Source organism: Engystomops pustulosus, chromosome 2, assembly GCF_040894005.1.
Source record: "Engystomops pustulosus chromosome 2, aEngPut4.maternal, whole genome shotgun sequence".
NCBI lineage: Eukaryota > Metazoa > Chordata > Amphibia > Anura > Leptodactylidae > Engystomops > Engystomops pustulosus.
The window spans coordinates 4,974,056-4,995,381 of record NC_092412.1 but is presented as its reverse complement, the minus strand read 5'-3'; the positions used below and the strand labels follow the sequence as shown (position 1 = coordinate 4,995,381).

The 21,326-nt window shown below is 44.9% G+C and overlaps 2 protein-coding genes across 3 annotated transcripts in view; both read right to left on the bottom strand.

The window, feature by feature from the left end:
- The window catches only part of LOC140116390 (olfactory receptor 51E1-like), a 28,380-nt gene extending 18,526 nt beyond the window's left edge, over positions 1-9,854 (bottom strand). Inside the window, exons 1-2 of one of the 2 annotated variants that reach the window (XM_072132915.1) lie at positions 9,738-9,854; positions 5,690-5,900 (exon numbers count right to left, since the gene is read on the bottom strand). The gene's annotated coding sequence lies outside the window, so the exon portion shown is untranslated. Of the gene's footprint in view, positions 1-5,689; positions 5,937-9,737 lie in introns of those variants that run through there. The other variant, XM_072132916.1, reaches the window with a different exon arrangement.
- A 9,559-nt stretch (positions 9,855-19,413) lies between these two features.
- LOC140116366 (olfactory receptor 51G2-like) lies at positions 19,414-20,388 on the bottom strand. The gene has a single exon (XM_072132895.1). The coding sequence runs from the start codon at positions 20,386-20,388 to the stop codon at positions 19,414-19,416; it is 975 nt and encodes a 324-aa protein (XP_071988996.1).
- Between the last annotated feature and the right edge of the window lie 938 nt (positions 20,389-21,326).

Here is a 21,326-nt window from a genome sequence, read left to right as displayed (position 1 = left end):
ATATATGTACAGCCGGTATAACCTGGGGATCTCCTGTATATAATGATATATGTACAGCCGGTATAACCTGAGGATCTCCTGTATATAATGATATATGTACAGCCGGTATAACCTGAGGATCTCCTGTATATAATGATATATGTACAGCTGGTATAACCTGGGGATCTCCTGTATATAATGATATATGTACAGCCGGTATAACCTGGGGATCTCCTGTATATAATGATATATGTACAGCTGGTATAACCTGGGGATCTCCTGTATATAATGATATATGTACAACTGGTATAACCTGGGGATCTCCTTTATATAATGATATATGTACAGCCGGTATAACCTGGGGATGTCCTGTATATAATGATATATGTACAGCCGGTATAACCTGGGGATGTCCTGTATATAATGATGTATGTACAGCTGGCATAACTCGGGTATCTCCTGTATATAATGATATATGTACAGCTGGTATAACCTGGGGATCTCCTGTATATAGTGATATATGTACAGCCGGTATAACCTGGGGATCTCCTGTATATAATGATATATGTACAGCCGGTATAACCTGGGGATCTCCTGTATATAATGATATATGTACAGCCGGTATAACCTGAGGATCTCCTGTATATAATGATATATGTACAGCCGGTATAACCTGGGGATCTCCTGTATATAATGATATATGTACAGCCGGTATAACCTGAGGATCTCCTGTATATAATGATATATGTACAGCCGGTATAACCTGAGGATCTCCTGTATATAATGATATATGTACAGCTGGTATAACCTGGGGATCTCCTGTATATAATGATATATGTACAGCCGGTATAACCTGGGGATCTCCTGTATATAATGATATATGTACAGCCGGTATAACCTGGGGATCTCCTGTATATAATGATATATGTACAGCTGGAATAACCTGGGGATCTCCTGTATATAATGATATATGTACAGCCGGTATAACCTGGGGATCTCCTGTATATAATGATATATGTACAGCCGGTATAACCTGGGGATCTCCTGTATATAATGATATATGTACAGCCGGTATAACCTGGGGATCTCCTGTATATAGTGATATATGTACAGCCGGTATAACCTGGGGATCTCCTGTATATAATGATATATGTACAGCCGGTATAACCTGGGGATCTCCTGTATATAATGATATATGTACAGCCGGTATAATCTGGGGATCTCCTGTATATAATGATATATGTACAGCCGGTATAACCTGGTGATTTCCTGTATATAATGATATATGTACAGCTGGTATAACCTGGGGATCTCCTGTATATAATGATATATGTACAGCCGGTATAACCTGGGGATCTCCTGTATATAGTGATATATGTACAGCCGGTATAACCTGGGGATCTCCTGTATATAATGATATATGTACAGCCGGTATAACCTGGGGATCTCCTGTATATAATGATATATGTACAGCTGGTAAGACCTGGGGATCTCCTGTATATAATGATATATGTACAGCCGGTATAACCTGGGGATCTCCTGTATATAATGATACATGTACAGCTGGTATAACCTGGGGATCTCCTGTATATAATGATATATGTACAACTGGTATAACCTGGGGATCTCCTTTATATAATGATATATGTACAGCCGGTATAACCTGGGGATCTCCTGTATATAATGATATATGTACAGCTGGTATAACCTGGGGATCTCCTGTATATAGTGATATATGTACAGCCGGTATAACCTGGGGATCTCCTGTATATAATGATATATGTACAGCCGGTATAACCTGGGGATGTCCTGTATATAATGATATATGTACAGCTGGTGTAACCTGGGGATCTCCTGTATATAGTGATATATGTACAGCCGGTATAACCTGGGGATCTCCTGTATATAATTATATATGTACAGCCGGTATAACCTGGGGATCTCCTGTATATAATGATATATGTACAGCCGGTATAACCTGAGGATCTCCTGTATATAATGATATATGTACAGCTGGTATAACCTGGGGATCTCCTGTATATAATGATATATGTACAGCCGGTATAACCTGGGGATCTCCTGTATATAATGATATATGTACAGCCGGTATAACCTGGGGATCTCCTGTATATAATGATATATGTACAGCTGGTATAACCTGGGGATCTCCTGTATATAATGATGTATGTACAGCCGGTATAACCTGGGGATCTCCTGTATATAATGATATAGGTACAGCCGGTATAACCTGGGGATCTCCTGTATATAATGATATATGTACAGCCGGTATAACCTGGGGATCTCCTGTATATAATGATATATGTACAGCTGGTATAACCTGGGGATCTCCTGTATATAATGATATATGTACAGCCGGTATAACCTGAGGATCTCCTGTATATAATGATATATGTACAGCCGGTATAACCTGGGGGTCTCCTGTATATAATGATATATGTACAGCCGGTATAACCTGGGGATCTCCTGTATAAATTGATATATGTACAGCCGGTATAACCTGGGGATCTCCTGTATATAATGATATATGTACAGCCGGTATAACCTGAGGATCTCCTGTATATAATGATATATGTACAGCCGGTATAACCTGGGGATCTCCTGTATATAATGATATATGTACAGCTGGTATAACCGGGGGATCTCCAGTATATAATGATATATGTACAGCCGGTATAACCTGTGGATCCCCTGTATATAATGATATATGTACAGCTGGTATAACCTGGGAATCTCCTGTATATAGTGATATATGTACAGCCGGTATAACCTGGGGATCTCCTGTATATAATGATATATGTACAGCCGGTATAACCTGGAGATCTCCTGTATATAATGATATATGTACAGCCGGTATAACCTGGGGATCTCCTGTATATAATGATATATGTACAGCCGGTATAACCTGGGGATCTCCTGAATATAATGATATATGTACAGCCGGTATAACCTGGGGATCTCCTGTATATAATGATATATGTACAGCCGGTATAACCTGGGAATCTCCTGTATATAATGATATATGTACAGCCGGTATAACCTGGGGATCTCCTGTATATAATGATGTATGTACAGCCGCTATAACCTGGGGATCTCCTGTATATAATGATATATGTACAGCCGGTATAACCTGGGGATCTCCTGTATATAATGATATATCTACAGCCGGTATAACCTGGGGATCTCCTGTATATAATGATGTATGTACAGCCGGTATAACCTGGGGATCTCCTGTATATAATGATATATGTACAGCCGGTATAACCTGGGGATCTCCTGTATATAATGATGTATGTACAGCCGGTATAACCTGGGGATCTCCTGTATATAATGATATATGTACAGCCGGTATAACATGGGGATCTCCTGTATATAATGATATATGTACAGCCGGTATAACCTGGGGATCTCCTGTATATAATGATATATGTACAGCCGGTATAACATGGGGATCTCCTGTATATAATGATATATGTACAGCTGGTATAACCTGGAGATCTCCTTTATATAATGATATATGTACAGCCGGTATAACCTGGGGATCTCCTGTATATAATGGTATATGTACAGCCGGTATAACCTGGGGACCTCCTGTATATAATGATATATGTACAGCTGGTATAACCTGGGAATCTCCTGTATATAATGATATATGTACAGCTGGTATAACCTGGGGATCTCCTGTATATAATGATATATGTACAGCCGGTATAACCTGGGAATCTCCTATATATAATGATATATGTACAGCTGGTATAACCTGGGGATCTCCTGTATATAATTATATATGTACAGCCGGTATCACCTGGGGATCTCCTGTATATAATGATATATGTACAGCCGGTATAACCTGGGGATCTCCTGCATATAATGATATATGTACAACTGGTATAACCTGGGGATCTCCTTTTTATAATGATATATGTACAGCCGGTATAACCTGGGGATGTCCTCTATATAATGATATATGTACAGCTGGTATAACCTGGGGATGTCCTGTATATAATGATATATGTACAGCTGGTATAACCTGGGGATCTCCTGTACGTAATGATATATGTACAGCTGGTATAACCTGTGGATGTCCTGTATATAATGATATATGTACAGCCGGTATAACCTGGGGATCTCCTGTATATAATGATACATGTACAGCTGGTATAACCTGGGGATCTCCTGTATATAATGATATATGTACAGCCGGTATAACCTGGGGATCTCCTATATATAATGATATATGTACAGCTGGTATAACCTGGGGATCTCCTGTATATAATGATATATGTACAGCTGGTATAACCTGGGGATTTTCTATATGTGATGATATATGTACAGCCGGTATAATCTGGGCATCTCCTGTATATAATGATATATGTACAGCCGGTATAACCTGGGGATCTCCTGTATATAATGATATATGTACAGCTGGTATGACCTGGGGATCTCCTGTATATAATGATGTATGTACAGCTGGTATAACCTGGGGATCTCCTGTATATAATGATATATGTACAGCTGGTATGACCTGGGGATCTCCTGTATATAATGATGTATGTACAGCTGGTATAACCTGGGGATCTCCTGTATATAATGATGTATGTACAGCCGGTATAACCTGGGGATCTCCTGTATATAATGATATATGTACAGCCGGTATAACCTGGGGATCTCCTGTATATAATGATATATGTACAGCCGGTATAACCTGGGGATCTCCTGTATATAGTGATATATGTACAGCCGCTATAACCTGGGGATCTCCTGTATATAATGATATATGTACAGCCGGTATAACCTGGGGATCTCCTGTATATAATGATATATGTACAGCCGCTATAACCTGGGGATCTCCTGTATATAATGATATATGTACAGCCGGTATAACCTGGGGATCTCCTGTATATAGTGATATATGTACAGCCGGTATAACCTGGGGATCTCCTGTATATAATGATATATGTACAGCCGGTATAACCTGGGGATCTCCTGTATATAATGATATATGTACAGCCGGTATAACCTGGGGATCTCCTGTATATAATGATATATGTACAGCTGGTATAACCTGGGGATCTCCTGTATATAATGATATATGTACAGCCGGTATAACCTGGGGATCTCCTGTATATAATGATATATGTACAGCCGGTATAACCTGGGGATCTCCTGTATATAATGATATATGTACAGCCGGTATAACCTGGGGATCTCCTGTATATAATGATATATGTACAGCCGGTATAACCTGGGGATCTCCTGTATATAATGATATATGTACAGCTGGTATAACCTGGGGATCTCCTGTATATAATGATATATGTACAGCCGGTATAACCTGGGGATCTCCTGTATATAATGATATATGTACAGCCGGTATAACCTGGGGATCTCCTGTATATAATGATATATGTACAGCCGGTATAACCTGGGGATCTCCTGTATATAATGATATATGTACAGCCGGTATAACCTGGGGATCTCCTGTATATAATGATATATGTACAGCCGGTATAACCTGGGGATCTCCTGTATATAATGATATATGTACAGCCGGTATAACCTGGGGATCTCCTGTATATAATGATGTATGTACAGCCGGTATAACCTGGGGATCTCCTGTATATAATGATGTATGTACAGCCGGTATAACCTAGGTAAATCCCATTAATAGTCTATAGTGTGTAGCACATACCTGTTTCGTGGTTGTGTCTCCTTCATATCTTGTGGATTCTCCTGCTTCTATCCTCCATCTGTTCATGGATTTGTGTTGTCCATATTTCCTTGTGTTGGACACAGTTTCCTTCTGATCTTCTTATTTGCATCCAGATAAGTCTGATCTGAAGACTTTGTGAGATCCACAATTTCTGATACAATGAATCAACTCAATGTCCTCATAGACAAGTCTGTAAGAGAACAATAGACAATCCAGGAGATGGTGGAGAAAGAGGAAGCGGCTGAACATTATCAGATGAGAGCGGACATTACAGCCAGTTATAAGGAAACAGATCCTGTGCCAGCTGCGAGGCGGCCAGGAAGCAGTGGGGGGCACCGGGCTACTCAGAGGGCGGCCACAAGTGCCCACACCTCCACCCAAACTGCACCGCTATGGACAGTCTAGGATGTCCGGCTATAGTGACCCCCCCCCATATCATCTAAGCCAAATGAAATGTGTCCTTCCGACATGGGGGCCCACCAGCTAATGACACCAATTATAGGGACTCATTCCTGCTGCCCATGGTCCATACTACACCACCAGACCTCGTCTCCCCTCTACTCAGAATTCTACTACAGACTATTTGCTATTAAACCATGTAGGTCCCCATGACATCTCCACACACCGTGAGAACTCGGAATACAAACTCCCTTTAGGCTCTCAATAAAGAGAAACGTTGACTTCTCTGTCCTCTCCTGACTCCAGAGACCTCGCTTTCCTCCATAAGACTCCTATACCCCCTTTTAAGAGCACTCCTCATCCCTTCCAAATCCCTCCGCAGTGAATGATCCAGTGCTGAGCCACCGGACTTGAGATGGTTGTCAGGACCTGACTATAAGGGTCTTTCAGAGGGTCCATTCTGGATTATTTCACCTCTCTAAAATCAGATCTTTACCTCCTCAGTACTTGGTTGAGATCTTATGGCTTATCTCCAAACCTTTTAGATTACAATTCTAAAAATAAAGAACACCCAGCCAAGAGTCCTCGGTGACATGTGACCGGAGAGCAGAACAAGAAGCCGGTCACGTGATTCTTCAGAAGAGAAGATTCCACTTGTTTATGGAGTTTGTTTAGACTTGGGCTTCCTCCAGGTTTGAGATGGATCCAAGAGGTCACCACCAAGTTATGGGGCCACAGTCACAGAGACGGCAGGAATGCGGCCAATGTTCTCATGTCCCTGTCAGCAGTATTATGAGTTACAATCATGGGGAGGGGTTTATTTTTCCAGTTTTGGGGGGAGGGAGGATAAACGGGTCACATATTTGTAACTCTGAGTATAATTTCTGTGAGGAACTAGTGGCTACAAGGTGGAGAAGCATCTTTGGAGAAGCACGTGGGACAGATGGTCCTGCATGTGACCAGGTCTTAGTCTTCAGGTTTCTAAGAGTAATGTATAGAGGTGAGCGTGTCCTAATATATACTGGTAATACTGGCAGCACTTCTGCTCCAAGCCTTGGTCCTCAACACCAGGACACCTTCATTACATTTCTCTCCTCTTTGTGTGCTAGGATGTGTATAAACTGTCCTTGGCTCTTGCATACGTCCTCCTTGACGGTCTTTGCAGACTATAACCCTACTTGACACTATTGTCACTAGTGTCTTTTGGTGGGGCACCACTTCACAACAGAAACTGCTCAGATGTAGTAGAGGTAAAGGTAGTTAGGAACCCAAACCGGCTGAGACTAGATCCCTGTAAAACGAAGGTAAGGAATAATGGAGAGACGAGGTGGCCCAATGTATAATGCATGGTGGGTTCAAAGATTAGTCATGGAGGAGGCCCAAGCAGGGGCGTAACTTGAGGGGGTGCAGAGGTTGCGATCGCACCTGGGCCCCAGAGGCTTAGGGGGCCCTTATGGTGTCACTTTCCCATATGAGAAGACTAGTACTATAAACCATACAGTATAGTCGGGGGCCCGGCACAGACTGTGCACTGGGGCCCATCAGCTTCAAGTTACGCCACTGGGCCCAAGGTCTGACAATTTGACCAGAACTGCCACAATATAAAGTCAGTGAGGTGTAACATAGAATAGATAACGATATGCTGAGAAATGCTTGGGGCACCTGGAGCCCAGCACCATATATAACTGGTGCCAGGTTTCCTCTGCTACCTCGGCATATCCTCTACTGCAGGGGCAAGATGGTGCTCACACAGAGAAGCCAAAAGTCCTTCCTCCCTGTACGATGCAATAACTGGGGTCTAGGCAGAATTATGGATTCATACAGCCCATAGCCAATCCTGATCATCCCCAAACACGCTCCAAATGCAAATGTAAAAAATTGGGCCCCCAATCCTGAGCCCTGTATATCACATGTATCTTCTGTCCTACATGTTCATGGACAATCCTGGGGAGTTGGAGGTCAGTGTTTCTAAACGTTCAAGGAGTTTTAAGAGGGTTTGTGGTTGAGTATCAGTAAATAGATTTGGGGGAGTCCAGTAGAGGGTTGTGGTGCCACAGTTTGTGGTTGGGGTTTAGGATTAGCAGGAAGGTAAGGGCCAAAAGGTGTGGAGTAAAGAGTAAGGGGGTAAGAGGGATATAGGATGGATATATTTAGCTTGTATGGGTTTAGTGGGTTGAGGGCTAGTAAAGGTTTAGGATAGTAGAGAAGGGTTACATTGTTAATAGATAATAAAAGGTCTATGGAGGATTCGTGGTTCAGTGTTGGTGTTAGAAGGTGTTATAGGGTCAGTAATTGGATAGTGGGTCAGTGATTTAGTATTAGTAAAGAATTACTGACTTGGGGTTGAATGAAGATACTTTAGGGTTAGGGCTAGAAGAGGAGCTCAGGGGAAAGATAAGGAGTGTCTGGGTGCTATGTAGCCCCTATAAGGAGACTTCTGCCTGGAGAAGTTGTAGAATGGAAGAAAATACAGGTCAATGTTAGCAAGTTGAGATGAGGAAGAAGAAGATTGGAAGTAAGATTCAGCAGGAGAACTTCCTCAAGGATCAGAGCGAAGGGCCATCAAATCAAAATGAAGCAGATATTGTACATGATGGAAATGCGGCAGCATGAGATGTTCTCCAAGGATCTGACTTGTAGCAGACGGCAAAGAATATATTCAGAACGAAAGAGATGTTCCTCGATGTTCTGAGCAGAGACCAGAGAGTAAAAAAGAAGGAGACGTCTGATGGAAATGCACCAGGATGAGATGTTCCTCAACGTTATGAGTAGGGACAATATAATGAAAAAGAAGGAGACGTATGATTACATGTGCCAGGGTGAGATGTTCCTCAACGTTCTGAGCTGAGACCAGAGAGTAAAAAAGAAGGAGACGTATGATGGAAATGCACCAGGATGAGATGTTCCTCAACGTTATGAGTAGGGACAATAGAATCAGAAAGAAGGAGACGTCTGATGATATGCACCTGGATGAGATGTTCCTCAACGTTCTGAGCTGAGACCAGAGAATCAGAAAGGATGAAATACAAGATGGGAATGTAGGTAGAATGTGCAATGAGAGGTGATATGGAGTTATAGGGTCAACATTTGTAGGAGAAGGGGGTTAATATGACAAAGCGTGTGTATATCTAAGAACGTCATTGTAGATATTGGGATTAAATATTAATGAAAGTCAATATAACATTTGATGTCAGTGTTTACGGGTAAGAGTTAGGCTAAATCCTACAACATCTGGTGTAATCCACAGATTATAGAGAGGTATATAGGAGCCCGGGTAGTGCAAACCATAAGGTGCCATCCTGCAAGAGGTGGGGGAGGGGAGAAGTATTAGCCGCAAAATATGATGATGAGGCCAAAGTAAGAGATCCTGATGGGTTTAGAAGTGATGATAGGGACCCCCGGCCCATTCCGCAGCTTCTCTGCTGCTCCATTCTGGTTTTCCAGGTGTCTAATCTGTCCTACACTGTAAATAACCTTCAAGCCTCAGATTAATTTCATGGGAATGGGATAAGATTCTCTGTATCCACAATATAAAATACACAAACACTACAATATTATGTGGCAGTGGGTATATATGACCACAGGAGCGGGGGCTCAGTGCTCAGCTGTGTCGGTGCTGTCCACTCACCGGTGCTTTGGGTCCTCGGTCCAGGGGTTTATCCGGCAGATGTCCCGAGCTCCCAGCACTGGAGTATTTATAGAGAAGGACGAGCGCTGGGAATACGCTGCTGCCACTTGTCCGGTGTCCAGGGAAATCACCCACAGCACAAACAAGAATTCGGATGTCATCTATGTAGAGGGGAGGACTCGGGGGTCCGCCAGCTGATGACACAAATTATAAGGACTCATTACCGCTGCCCATGCTCCATACTACACAACATAAAGTAACTGTAATACAGAAGATCATAGAGGATTATAATAAAATAATCCAGTAACCTACTGCCGGAGTGAGCGGCTCCTCAGCTCCAGGGAGACACCAGAGGCCTCCATCTACTATCTAGAGAGGGAGTGGATTATATAGTCAGGTGCCAGTTACCTGAACATTCTCCAGCAGGGGGCAGGAGCAGTCAGCTATAGGCGATAGTCTGCTCCAACTGCTCACCCCCCAGAGGTCCACTGATCCATGCAGCAGATCCCCCACATTGTGTTCCTAAACATGCCACAGTCACATCCAGTATAGTGTCACCTGTAAAACAACTATGTTCCACACTGTGCACCTAAATAATATATACTCCTCACACCCCAACTGGTCACATTGTGACCCCTTAAAACCTTTATCATCTATACTATACAATATATAGTGCCCCTGAATACAATATATAGTGCCCCTGAACTATTTACAGAGAACCCCAATGTAATGTATAATATACAGGAACCTTAACTCTTACCCCATAATGTAAGGGTGAGACGTTCTCCCAGGTATCACAGCAGAAAACCCGAACAATTTAGTGTAAGAAAACCTCAAAGTCAAGTGTTTTATCAAATTTCCTTTGACAATGTTGTAAAGACATCTTGCATCTAGGACACATTAGTAGTTGAATAGTCTAGGAGACCTCAGTGATCATATGCAGTCTGATTGACTAGTGAGACTGGTAAACTAATTAGACCGGCGAGTCTCCAGTGTCACCAGTCCACCAGTCTATCACCTGTCTCACTAGTCTATCACCAGTCTCACTTGTCTACCAGTCTCTCATTAGTCTCACAAGTCTACCGGTCTATCACAAGTCCCACTAGTCTACCAGTCTATCACCAGTCTCAGTAGTCTACCAGTCTATCACCAGTCTCACCAGTCTATCACAAGTCCCACTAGTCTACCAGTCTATCACCAGTCTATCACCAGTCTACCAGTCTATCACCAGTCTCACCAGTCTATCACAAGTCCCACTAGTCTACCAGTCTATCACCAGTCTACCAGTCTATCACCAGTCTACCAGTCTATCACAAGTCCCACTAGTCTACCAGTCTATCACCAGTCCCACTAGTCTACCAGTCTATCACCAGTCTCAGTAGTCTACCCGTCTATCACTAGTCTATAAGAGAAAAAAATGTTGTTGCTCACCATCATATAACCAATTCACATGTGCAGGAAATCCACACCGACGTAGTGAATATCCAAGATTCTTGAAGAAAAAATGGAGCCTCGCACCAGTGATGGAATAAAACATTTCTTGTCCGTCAAGACTTTATTGCAATATCATATTAAAATATACACCGCATAACCCCTAGACCATAGAGGGTGATAGACTGGTAGACTAGTGGGACTTGTGATAGACTGTCTACCAGTCTACCAGTGTATCACCAGTCCCACTAGTCTATCAGTCTATTACCAGTCTCACTAGTCTACCAGTCTATCACCAGTCTCACTAGTCTACCAGTCTATCACCAGTCTATTTCCACTCTCATCAGTCTATCACCAGTCTCACTAGTCAATCAATCTATTAACAGTCTCACTAGTCTACCAGTCGCATATTAGTCTCAATAGTCTATCACCAGTCTCACTAGTCTACCAGTCTGTCACCAGTCTATCACCAGTCTCACTAGTCAATCAATCTATATACAGTCTCATTGGTCTACCAGAATATCACCAGTCTACCAGTACATGACCAGTCTATCACCAGTCTCCCCAGTCTATTACCAGTCTCACCAGTACATCACCAGTCTCACCAGTTTATCACCAGTCACACTAGTCTATCACCAGTCTCCCCAGTCTATTACCAGTCTCCCCAGTCTATCAGCAATCTCACTAGTCTATCACCAGTCTCACCAGTCTATCACCAGTCTCAAAAGTCTATCATCAGTCTCACTAGTCTATTACCAGTCTCACCAGTCTATCACCAGTCTCACTAGTCTATCACCAGTCTCAAAAGTCTATCACCAGTCTCACTAGTCTATCACCAGTCTCACCAGTCTATCACCAGTCACACTAGTCTATCACCAGTCTCACTAGTCTATCACCAGTCTCACTAGTCTATCACCAGTCTCCCCAGTCTATCACCAGTCTCCCCAGTCTATCACCAGTCTCCCCAGTCTATCACCAGTCTCCCCAGTCTATCACCAATCTCACTAGTCTATCACCAATCTCACTAGTCTATCACCAGTCTCACCAGTCTCACCAGTCTATCACCAGTCTCCCCAGTCTATTACCAGTCTCCCCCGTCTATCACCAGTCTCACCAGTCTATCACCAGTCTCAAAAGTCTATCACTATTCTCACTAGTCTATCACTATTCTCACTAGTCTATCACCAGTCACACTAGTCTATCACCATTCTCCCCAGTCTAATACCAGTCTCCCCAGTCTATCACCAGTCTCACCAGTCTATCACCAGTCTCACCAGGCTATCACCAGTCTCACTAGTCTATCACCAGTCTCCCCAGTCTATCACCAGTCACACTAGTCTATCACCAGTCTCCCCAGTCTATCACCAGTATCACCAGTACATCACCAGTCTCACCAGTCTATCACCAGTCTCACCAGGCTATCACCAGTCTCACTAGTCTATCACCAGTCTCCCCAGTCTATCACCAGTCTCACTAGTCTATCACCAGTCTCCCCAGTCTATCACCAGTCACACTAGTCTATCACCAGTCTCCCCAGTCTATCACCAGTCTCACCAGTACATCACCAGTCTCACCAGTTTATCACCAGTCTCACTAGTCTATCACCAGTCTCCCCAGTCTATCACCAGTCTCCCCAGTCTATCACCAGTCTCACCAGTTTATCACCAGTCTCACTAGTCTATCACCAGTCTCCCCAGTCTATCACCAGTCTCACCAGTTTATCACCAGTCTCACTAGTCTATCACCAGTCTCCCCAGTCTATCACCAGTCTCCCCAGTCTATCACCAGTCTCCCCAGTCTATCACCAGTCTCCCCAGTCTCCCCAGTCTATCACCAGTCACTAGGTTACCATTAAATCAAAAGTCTCCTTCCCTCTGACATGATGAAGTTCTGTCCTGTTTTGGTAATGTTTGGCTTTATAGGAAGTAGTGGAAAAGTGTTGGGGCTCTGTGTTTTTGTTGGTCTTTGTTTTTGGACATTAGACCATATTCTGGGAGTATAATGATCTGGAGATGGGCACGAGACACAGAAGTCAGTCTGGGGGAGGGGGTGTAATGGGCAGATAGTTACTTTCCCACATGAAGCGCTAGTTATGATCCTGATGGACGAACGGTTTTAGTTTATCTCTTTCCGTTCATTTGCTGGTAATTTCCTGTTCATGTTTGTAATATGATAACATTCATTATTATATATCAGTTTATCTCTTGTATCTGATCTGGGTTTATAGTAGAAGAGCTCAGGATGGCATAAAGGACAATGGAGGGTTCTGCTTATCATCTGGAAGGGTCTTTTTACACCCCGATTATCCATAAACATAGGACACAGTGACCTCACTCCTCACGTATGGACATTAGGAGAAGGTCTCTGCCGGATGAAGGGCACAATGTTGTATTCTCTGGGACATTATTGTGTCCTGGATCTTTATCAGCTTCATAGAACGTCCTGTTCTCATTCATGGAATGCAAATCAAGAATGGAATATAATGGAATATAATGGAAGATAAGCTGATAACATGGAAATCCGGCTGTGAAGCGATCGGAGGTGGGACCAGATGAGGGTCTGATGATTCATCAAGAGGGATCAAAAGTTACAAAGGATGAACATCATTGTCACATGTGGTTCAAGGCAACTGACACAAGGGGGAAATGACAGTGACACTAGGGCGGAGACGAGGAATAGGCAGAGGAGGGTGATGTCCTAGGGCGCCACCTATGCTCTAGCTGGAAGGGGCGGAGGATGGATGTGCAGGGTGACAGCCAGAGCTGGAGCTCCTCCCCTGCTGAGTCCTATGCAGCAAGCCCCACCCCCTCATCATGTGGCTGCATCAGGCTCCAGAGCTGGAGTGGCAGTGGCACCTCCAATAGCTTCAAGAGATCCTACCCCTACAGCATGTGCCGTAACCAGGAAGATAGCATACCTCCCAACATTTGTGAAAGGGAAAGAGGGACAAAATGGCGGCACGCGTATCCCCCTAAGCCACACCCCCAATCACTCCCTGGCCCCGCCCCAAATTTTTGCCATATTATAATAATAAAAATCATCTCAATAAAAAAAAAAAAACCTATCCTCTATGGGATTTGAACCTAGAACCTGCAGTGTCCATGCACAATAATGTCACAGTACCCGACCCACTGAGCTATAACCTCTGTGACTTTCCAGTTTTAGAATTTTGGTAACTAAGAACTATGACTGCTGTTACACTTTGACACAGATTTAATGCCTTGGTATATAGGGTATATATTTTTGCGACTACTATTATTATTATGGAGATTATTATTATTATTATTATTGAGATGATTATTATTATTTTTACTATTATTAATAATCGGCTCCATAATAATAAAAATAATAAAATTAATAATAATAATAATAATAGTCTCAATAATTACAATAATAACCTCTGAGAAGATCCCTCTCTATATATCAGTGCATTAGTCTGTGTCACAGTGTAACAGTGGCAGATAACACTTCTTAGTTACCAGAAATCCTCAGCTCTGTATCACTGGGCTTATAGCTCAGTCAGTTAAGGCTCCTGTCGACAGTGCAGAGGGTCCCAGGTTTGAATCTCAGCCTGTATAAAACTTTATTTAATTACATAAACAGCTTGTGTCTGGGAAAGCCCTGGAGACCATATATGGACAGATGCTGATCTGACCTAATGACGTGGTCCCTGCTCTCCGCTAAGCTGACACTTCTCTGAAAAGGATTCCCTGCCCGATGTCTGTAGAAGCCATTCTGTACTATGGGTTCTGGCTTTCAAAGTATTTACTATGCGGACACAGCGGGACCTGGGGGTCAAATCGGTGACAATCTCATAGCTGCCCGTGACACGTGGCAGAGGTAAGAAAAACGGGACGGCTGGGAGCTATGATAGCAACGAGACACAGGGAGGAAATGACTTGTTTGTTGTCAGATATGGAGTGAGCAGTCTGTATGTTGACTGGTACAAGCTGACACTTGGAGGGACAGGACAGGGACACGCTGACACTTGGAGGGACAGGACAGGGACACGCTGACACTTGGAGGGACAGGACAGGGACACGCTGACACTTGGGGGACAGGACAGGGACACGCTGACACTTGGAGAGACAGGACAGGGACACGCTGACACTTGGGAACAGGACAGGGACACGCTGACACTTGGGGGACAGGACAGGGACACGCTGACACTTGGGGGACAGGACAGGGACACGCTGACACATCGGGGGGGGGGGGCAGGACAGGGACATGCTGACACTTGGAGGGACAGGACAGAGACACGCTGACACTTGGGGGGGGGGGGGCAGGGACACGCTGACGCTTGTGGGGCAGGATAGGAACACACTGATACTTGGGGGGGACAGGACTGGAGCCCGCTGACACTTGGGGGGACAGGACAGGGACACGCTGACGCTTGTGGGGCAGGATAGGGACACGCTGACACTTGGGGGGGCAGGGACACGCTGACACACTGACACATGGGGGTACAGGACAGGGACACTCTGACACTTGGGGAACAGGAAAGGGACACGATGACACTTGGGGGACAGGACAGGGACACACTGACACTTGGGGGACACGACAGGGACACGCTGATACTTCGGGGGACAGGACAGGGGCATGCTGACACTTGGGGGACAGGACAGGACACACTGACACTTGGGGAGGGCAGGACAGGGACAGGCTGACACTTGGGGAGGGCAGGACAGGCACACGCTGACACTTGGGGGACAGGACAGGGGCATGCTGACACTTGGAGGGACAGGACAGGGACACGCTGACACTTGGGGGGCAGGACAGGGACACGCTGACACTTGGGGAGGGCAGGACAGGCACACGCTGACACTTGGGGGACAGGACAGGGACACGCTGACACTTGGGGGACAGGACAGGGACACGCTGACACTTGGGTGGACAGGACAGGGACACGCTGACACTTGGGGGACAGGACAGGGACACGCTGACACTTGGGGGACAGGACAGGGACACGCTGACACTTGGGGGACATGACAGAGACACGCTGACACTTGGGGGGGGCAGGGACACGCTGACACTTGGGGGGACAGGACAGGGACACGCTGACACTTGTGAGACATGTCAGGGACACGCTGACACTTGGGGGGGGGCAGGGACACGCTGATGTTTGTGGGGCAGGATAGGAACACACTGAGACTTGGGGGGGACAGGACAGGGACACACTGACACTTGGGGTGACAAGACAGGGACACGCTGACACTTGGGGGGACAGGACAGGGACCCGCTAACACTTCGGGGACAGAAAAATGATGACAAGGAAGCAGATGTCAATCTTTCATATGTAACTTTTTATTAAACAGTAGTAAAAACTGAACCCTGCAGCACTTCTACTGGGTGAATTGTGTATTACATAGATCAGTGGACTATATGTATAATGACCTCTGTAGGGTCATCTAGAGGAAGAACACGTGTCCTGTGTTAGCAGATTGTGCTTCAGAAGCTTCTCCTTTGACCTCTTGCAGGAGATGTGGTGGTGAAGTTGGAGTGGAGGCCACTCGTTAAGTGAAGCAAAAAATATATCTATATTGCCATCATTGGGGCTCATTTACTAAGGATCGGTTGGGCGCATTTTTGTTGGGTTTGGCGCCGATTTCCGTTTTGCGCCGAATTCCCCTGGAATTTTGGCGCATGCGATCGGATTCTGCTGCACTGGCGCCAGTTTCCACGAGACAGAAATCGGGAGGGGGGGGGAGTTGGCGTCGGACAACGCGACGGATTCGGACAACGCGCAGGATTTAACATTTAGAATTGTGTCGCAAGACATGCACTTACAAGCACCGGGAAGAAGAAGGTAAACTCCAGCGGACCTTGGCGCAGAAGTGATGGATGCAGGAACTCTGGCGCACAATCTTAGTGAATCGCGGCATACCCGAATCCTCATCGGACAATACACCATGGGTTCGCCACAGGGCAGGGTAAGCAAATCTGCCCCATTGTCCTTCTAAGTCTCATTAGGGGCATATTTATTAAGAACAGAGCAGTATGTACTATATGCAGGTTGTGTACTATGTGCAGTGTCCTGTGTAGTGTGTACTTTGCGCAGTGTCCTGTGTACTATGTGCTGGGTGTACTATGTGCAGGGTGTGTACTATGTGCAGTGTGTACTATGTGCAGGGGGTGCACTATGTACAGTATCCTGTGTAGTGTGTGCAGGGTGTACTATGTACTATGTGCAGGGTGTGTGTACTATGCATAGCTCCCAACCGTCCCGATTTTGCCGGGAAAGTCCTGTTTTTCTTACCTCTGTGAGATTGTCTATGAGATTGTCACGGATTTGACCCCCAGGTCCCGCTGTGTCCCGGCGCTGTGTCCGCATAGTAAATACTTTGAAAGCCAGAACTCACAGTACAGAATGGCTTCTACAGGCATCGGGAGGGAATCCTTTTCAGAGAAGTGTCGGCTTAGCGGAGAGAGCAGGGACCACGTCATCAGGTCAGATCAGCATCTGTCCATATATGGTCACTGCATCTCCTAGGCTTCCCCAGAGCAGACATCGGGAGGGAATCCTTTTCAGAGAAGTGTCGGGCTTAGCGGAGAGCAGGGTCCACGTCATCAGCTTCATATCACCATCTGTCCATATATGGTCAGTGCATCTCCTACGGTTCCCCAGAGCAGACATCGGGAGGGAATCCTTTTCAGAGAAGTGTCGGCTTAGCGGAGAGCAGGGACCATGTCATCAGCTTCAGATCAGCATCTGTCCATATATGGTCACTGCATCTCCTAGGCTTCCCCAGAGCAGACAAAGGGAGGGAATCCTTTTCAGAGAAGTGTCGGCTTAGCTGAGAGAGCAGGGACCACGTCATCAGGTCTGATCAGTATCTCTCCATATATGGTCTCCAGGGCTTCCCCAGACACAAGCTCTTTATATAATTAAATTACATAAAGATTTGTCCAGGCTGAGATTCGAACCTGGGACCCTCTGCACCATAGACAGGAGCTTAACTAACTGAGATATAAGCCCAGTGATACAGAGCTGAGGATTTCTGGTAACTAAGAAGTGTTATCTGCCATTTACACTGTGACACAGACTAATGCACTGATATATAGAGAGGGATCTTCTCAGAGATTATTATTGTAATTATTCAGACTATTATTATTATAAATTTTATTATTTTTATTATTATGGAGACGATTATTAATAATAGTAAAAATAATAATAATAGTCTCAATAATAATAATAACAAAAATAGTCGCAATAATTACAATCATCTCTGAGAAGATCAATCCCTATATACCAAGGCATTAAATCTGTGTCAGTGTAAAAGTAGCAGTCACAGGGCTTAGCTACCATAATTCTAGAACTAGATAATCACTGCGATTATAGCTCAGTTGGTTGGGGCACTGTATTGTACATGGACACTGCAAGATCGAGGTCCCAGTCAGGAAATTTTTTTTTTTTTTATTGAGATGATTTTTATTATTATAATTTGGTTAAAATTTGGGGCGTGGCCAGGGAGTGATTGGGGGTGTGGCTTAGGGGGATCGCATGCCGCCATTTTGTCCCTCTTTCCCTTTCACAAATGTTGGGAGGTATGGTACTATGTGCAGTGGGTACTATATGCAGGGGATGTACTATATGCAGGGGGTGTACTATGTGCAGGGGGTGTGTACTATATGCAGGGTATGTACTATGTGCAGGGGGTGTACTATGTGCAGGGGGGTGTACTATATGCAGGGGGTGTACTATGTGCAGGGGGTGTACTATGTGCAGGGGGTGTACTATGAGCAGGGTGTACTATGAGCAGGGTGTGTACTATGTTCAGTGTTCTGTATACTATGTGCAGTGTCCTGTGTACTATGTGCAGTGTGTACTATGTGCAGGGGGTGTACTATGTGCAGGGGGTGTACTATCAATCGTGTCTCACGTTCTTCATGAATCTGCCCTGACTCAGTGCAGCACTTTTTTTTTTTATGCACCTTTAACATGGGGCATACACTATTCTGTCAGACTGCGCATGATAAATGTGGCCCCTGGTCACACCAGAGCGCCCCCTTCAGTGCAGAATTGGGTGTTGCGTGAAGAATAGTGCAGCAGCGACACAAAATGGTAGTATGTGACAGAAATGTGGTGCAGTTTGCAAAGTGAAAGCTGGCACAAGGTCCTTAGTAAATGTGGTCCATTGCCTATGCAAAATATAACAAACTACAAAGTCCACGTCCCATGGTATATACAGGATACAGCATGTATATTACTGCCACCAATGTGTATACAACATCCATAACCAGAACATCACATCGTTACAGCAGAGACCCCAATACCAGGACTCCTCTTCGTCATGGAGAACCTGAAGACCTTGACGATCTTCTGACGGATGAGTTTGGTTTTCACGCTATAGATCACTGGATTGATGACAGGAGGAACCAGAATATAAATATCGGCCATCAAGATGGGGATAAGATGGGAGGCCTTCTTCCCAAACCTGTGGACCACAGATAATCCAATGAGTGGGATGTAGAACAGGAAGACGGCACAGAGGTGGCAGACGCAGGTGTTGAAGGCCTTCAGCCGAGCCTCATTTGCTGTGATGCTTAGGACGGCTTTGAGGATCATCATGTAGGAGACGATGATGAACATGGAGTCAACACCTTTCGTCATGAGAACGGCCACCAGCCCATAGATACTGTTAACCTTTATATCGGCACAAGCCAGTCTGATAATGTCCTGGTGGAGACAGTAGGAATGGGATAGGACATGGCTCTTACAAAATGGAAACCTCTTGGTGAGAAGAGGGACAGGGAGGACCACAAAGATGCTCCTCAACAATATCCCTAAGCCAATCTTTCCAATGACTGAACGGGTTAAGATAGAAGCGTATCTCAGAGGGTTCCATATAGCGATCAGTCTGTCTATGGCCATGGCCACCAGGACTCCCGACTCCATGGCTGCCAAAGCATGAAGAAAGTACATCTGGGTGAAGCACGTGTCAAAGGGAATCTGGTTGTAATTAAAACAAAAAATTCCCAGAACCGTTGGTAACGTTGTGAGGGACACTCCAAAGTCAGTAAAGGCCAACATGGCGAGAAGCAAGTACATGGGCTGGTGGAGGCTCTGCTCCTTCTTGATGATCGCCAGAATGGTACAGTTCCCAAATAATGCAATGATGTACAGAAGACACAGGGGGAAGGCCAAGACCGTCTGATCGTGACCCAACTCTGGGATCCCACCCAGCAGAAAAATCAGTGAAGCATTCAGAGGAGCTTCCATGGTCCATCAGATGTGTCTGGAGGAGAGAATTCAGAAAGTCATCAGATCGAGAAGGGCTGGACAGGACAACTCTGTGTGGCAAAGATTTATAGGGCAATGACTTTGGGAAAACGAGAACAGATGGACCCCATTATACAACCCTATAGTAGACATCATCTGCACACAACAAATACCCCCTTGGAGTTGCCCGTTTACTTATGGATACTTTTAGTTACCTGTCCCCCCCTTTATGTAACCGTTTCCATTGTAACTACAACCCCCATCTATTCCTCTTTCTTTTCTTCTCTGTTCACCCAGGACTGTCCCTCTAAATCTTGGATGGGTGAGATGGAGAGGTAAGTACCTGGGTGGTCCCATGACCAGTGTAGTATCTACAGTCCTGCATAGACTCACGTTCTGCTCCTCTATTAACTTCATGCAGTTGTTTATTTTAGTTTTCACTACTTTTGTCTAGTGAATATTTTGAGTCATAAATTACTCATCCAAAACTATTGAATGGCTGGAGATGTTGGGGGGACTTGTGTTTTATAGAGAGACCTATACTTTTCATAGCAAGTGCTATAAGGTGACAGCAGATATTGAGCACTCGGCATTGGGGGAGAAGGGGTAAAGGAGGTGTGGAAAAGTGGTATCTGTCGTAGAGGCAGTTAAAGGGTGTTTAGTAAAAAGCCTTGGACCTGTCTCCTAAGGGGTAATGCAGACCTGTAGTGAGCAGGACTAGTCTGTCTGTGTTGGCCTCGGTAGCACAGACACCATTGCAATGTCCATACTGGGTCTGCTTATCCTGCAGTAGGGGTAGGGAAGGTAGTGGGACTCCTACTCCATCCGGGCTTCCATCCTGGGTGTTTGTATCGCCCACAGGTGCAGGTGACAGGACGGGTTAGAGCCTAATTTATCCTGGAGGCCAGAATGTGTAGGTGAGGCACCTGGAGAGCTGG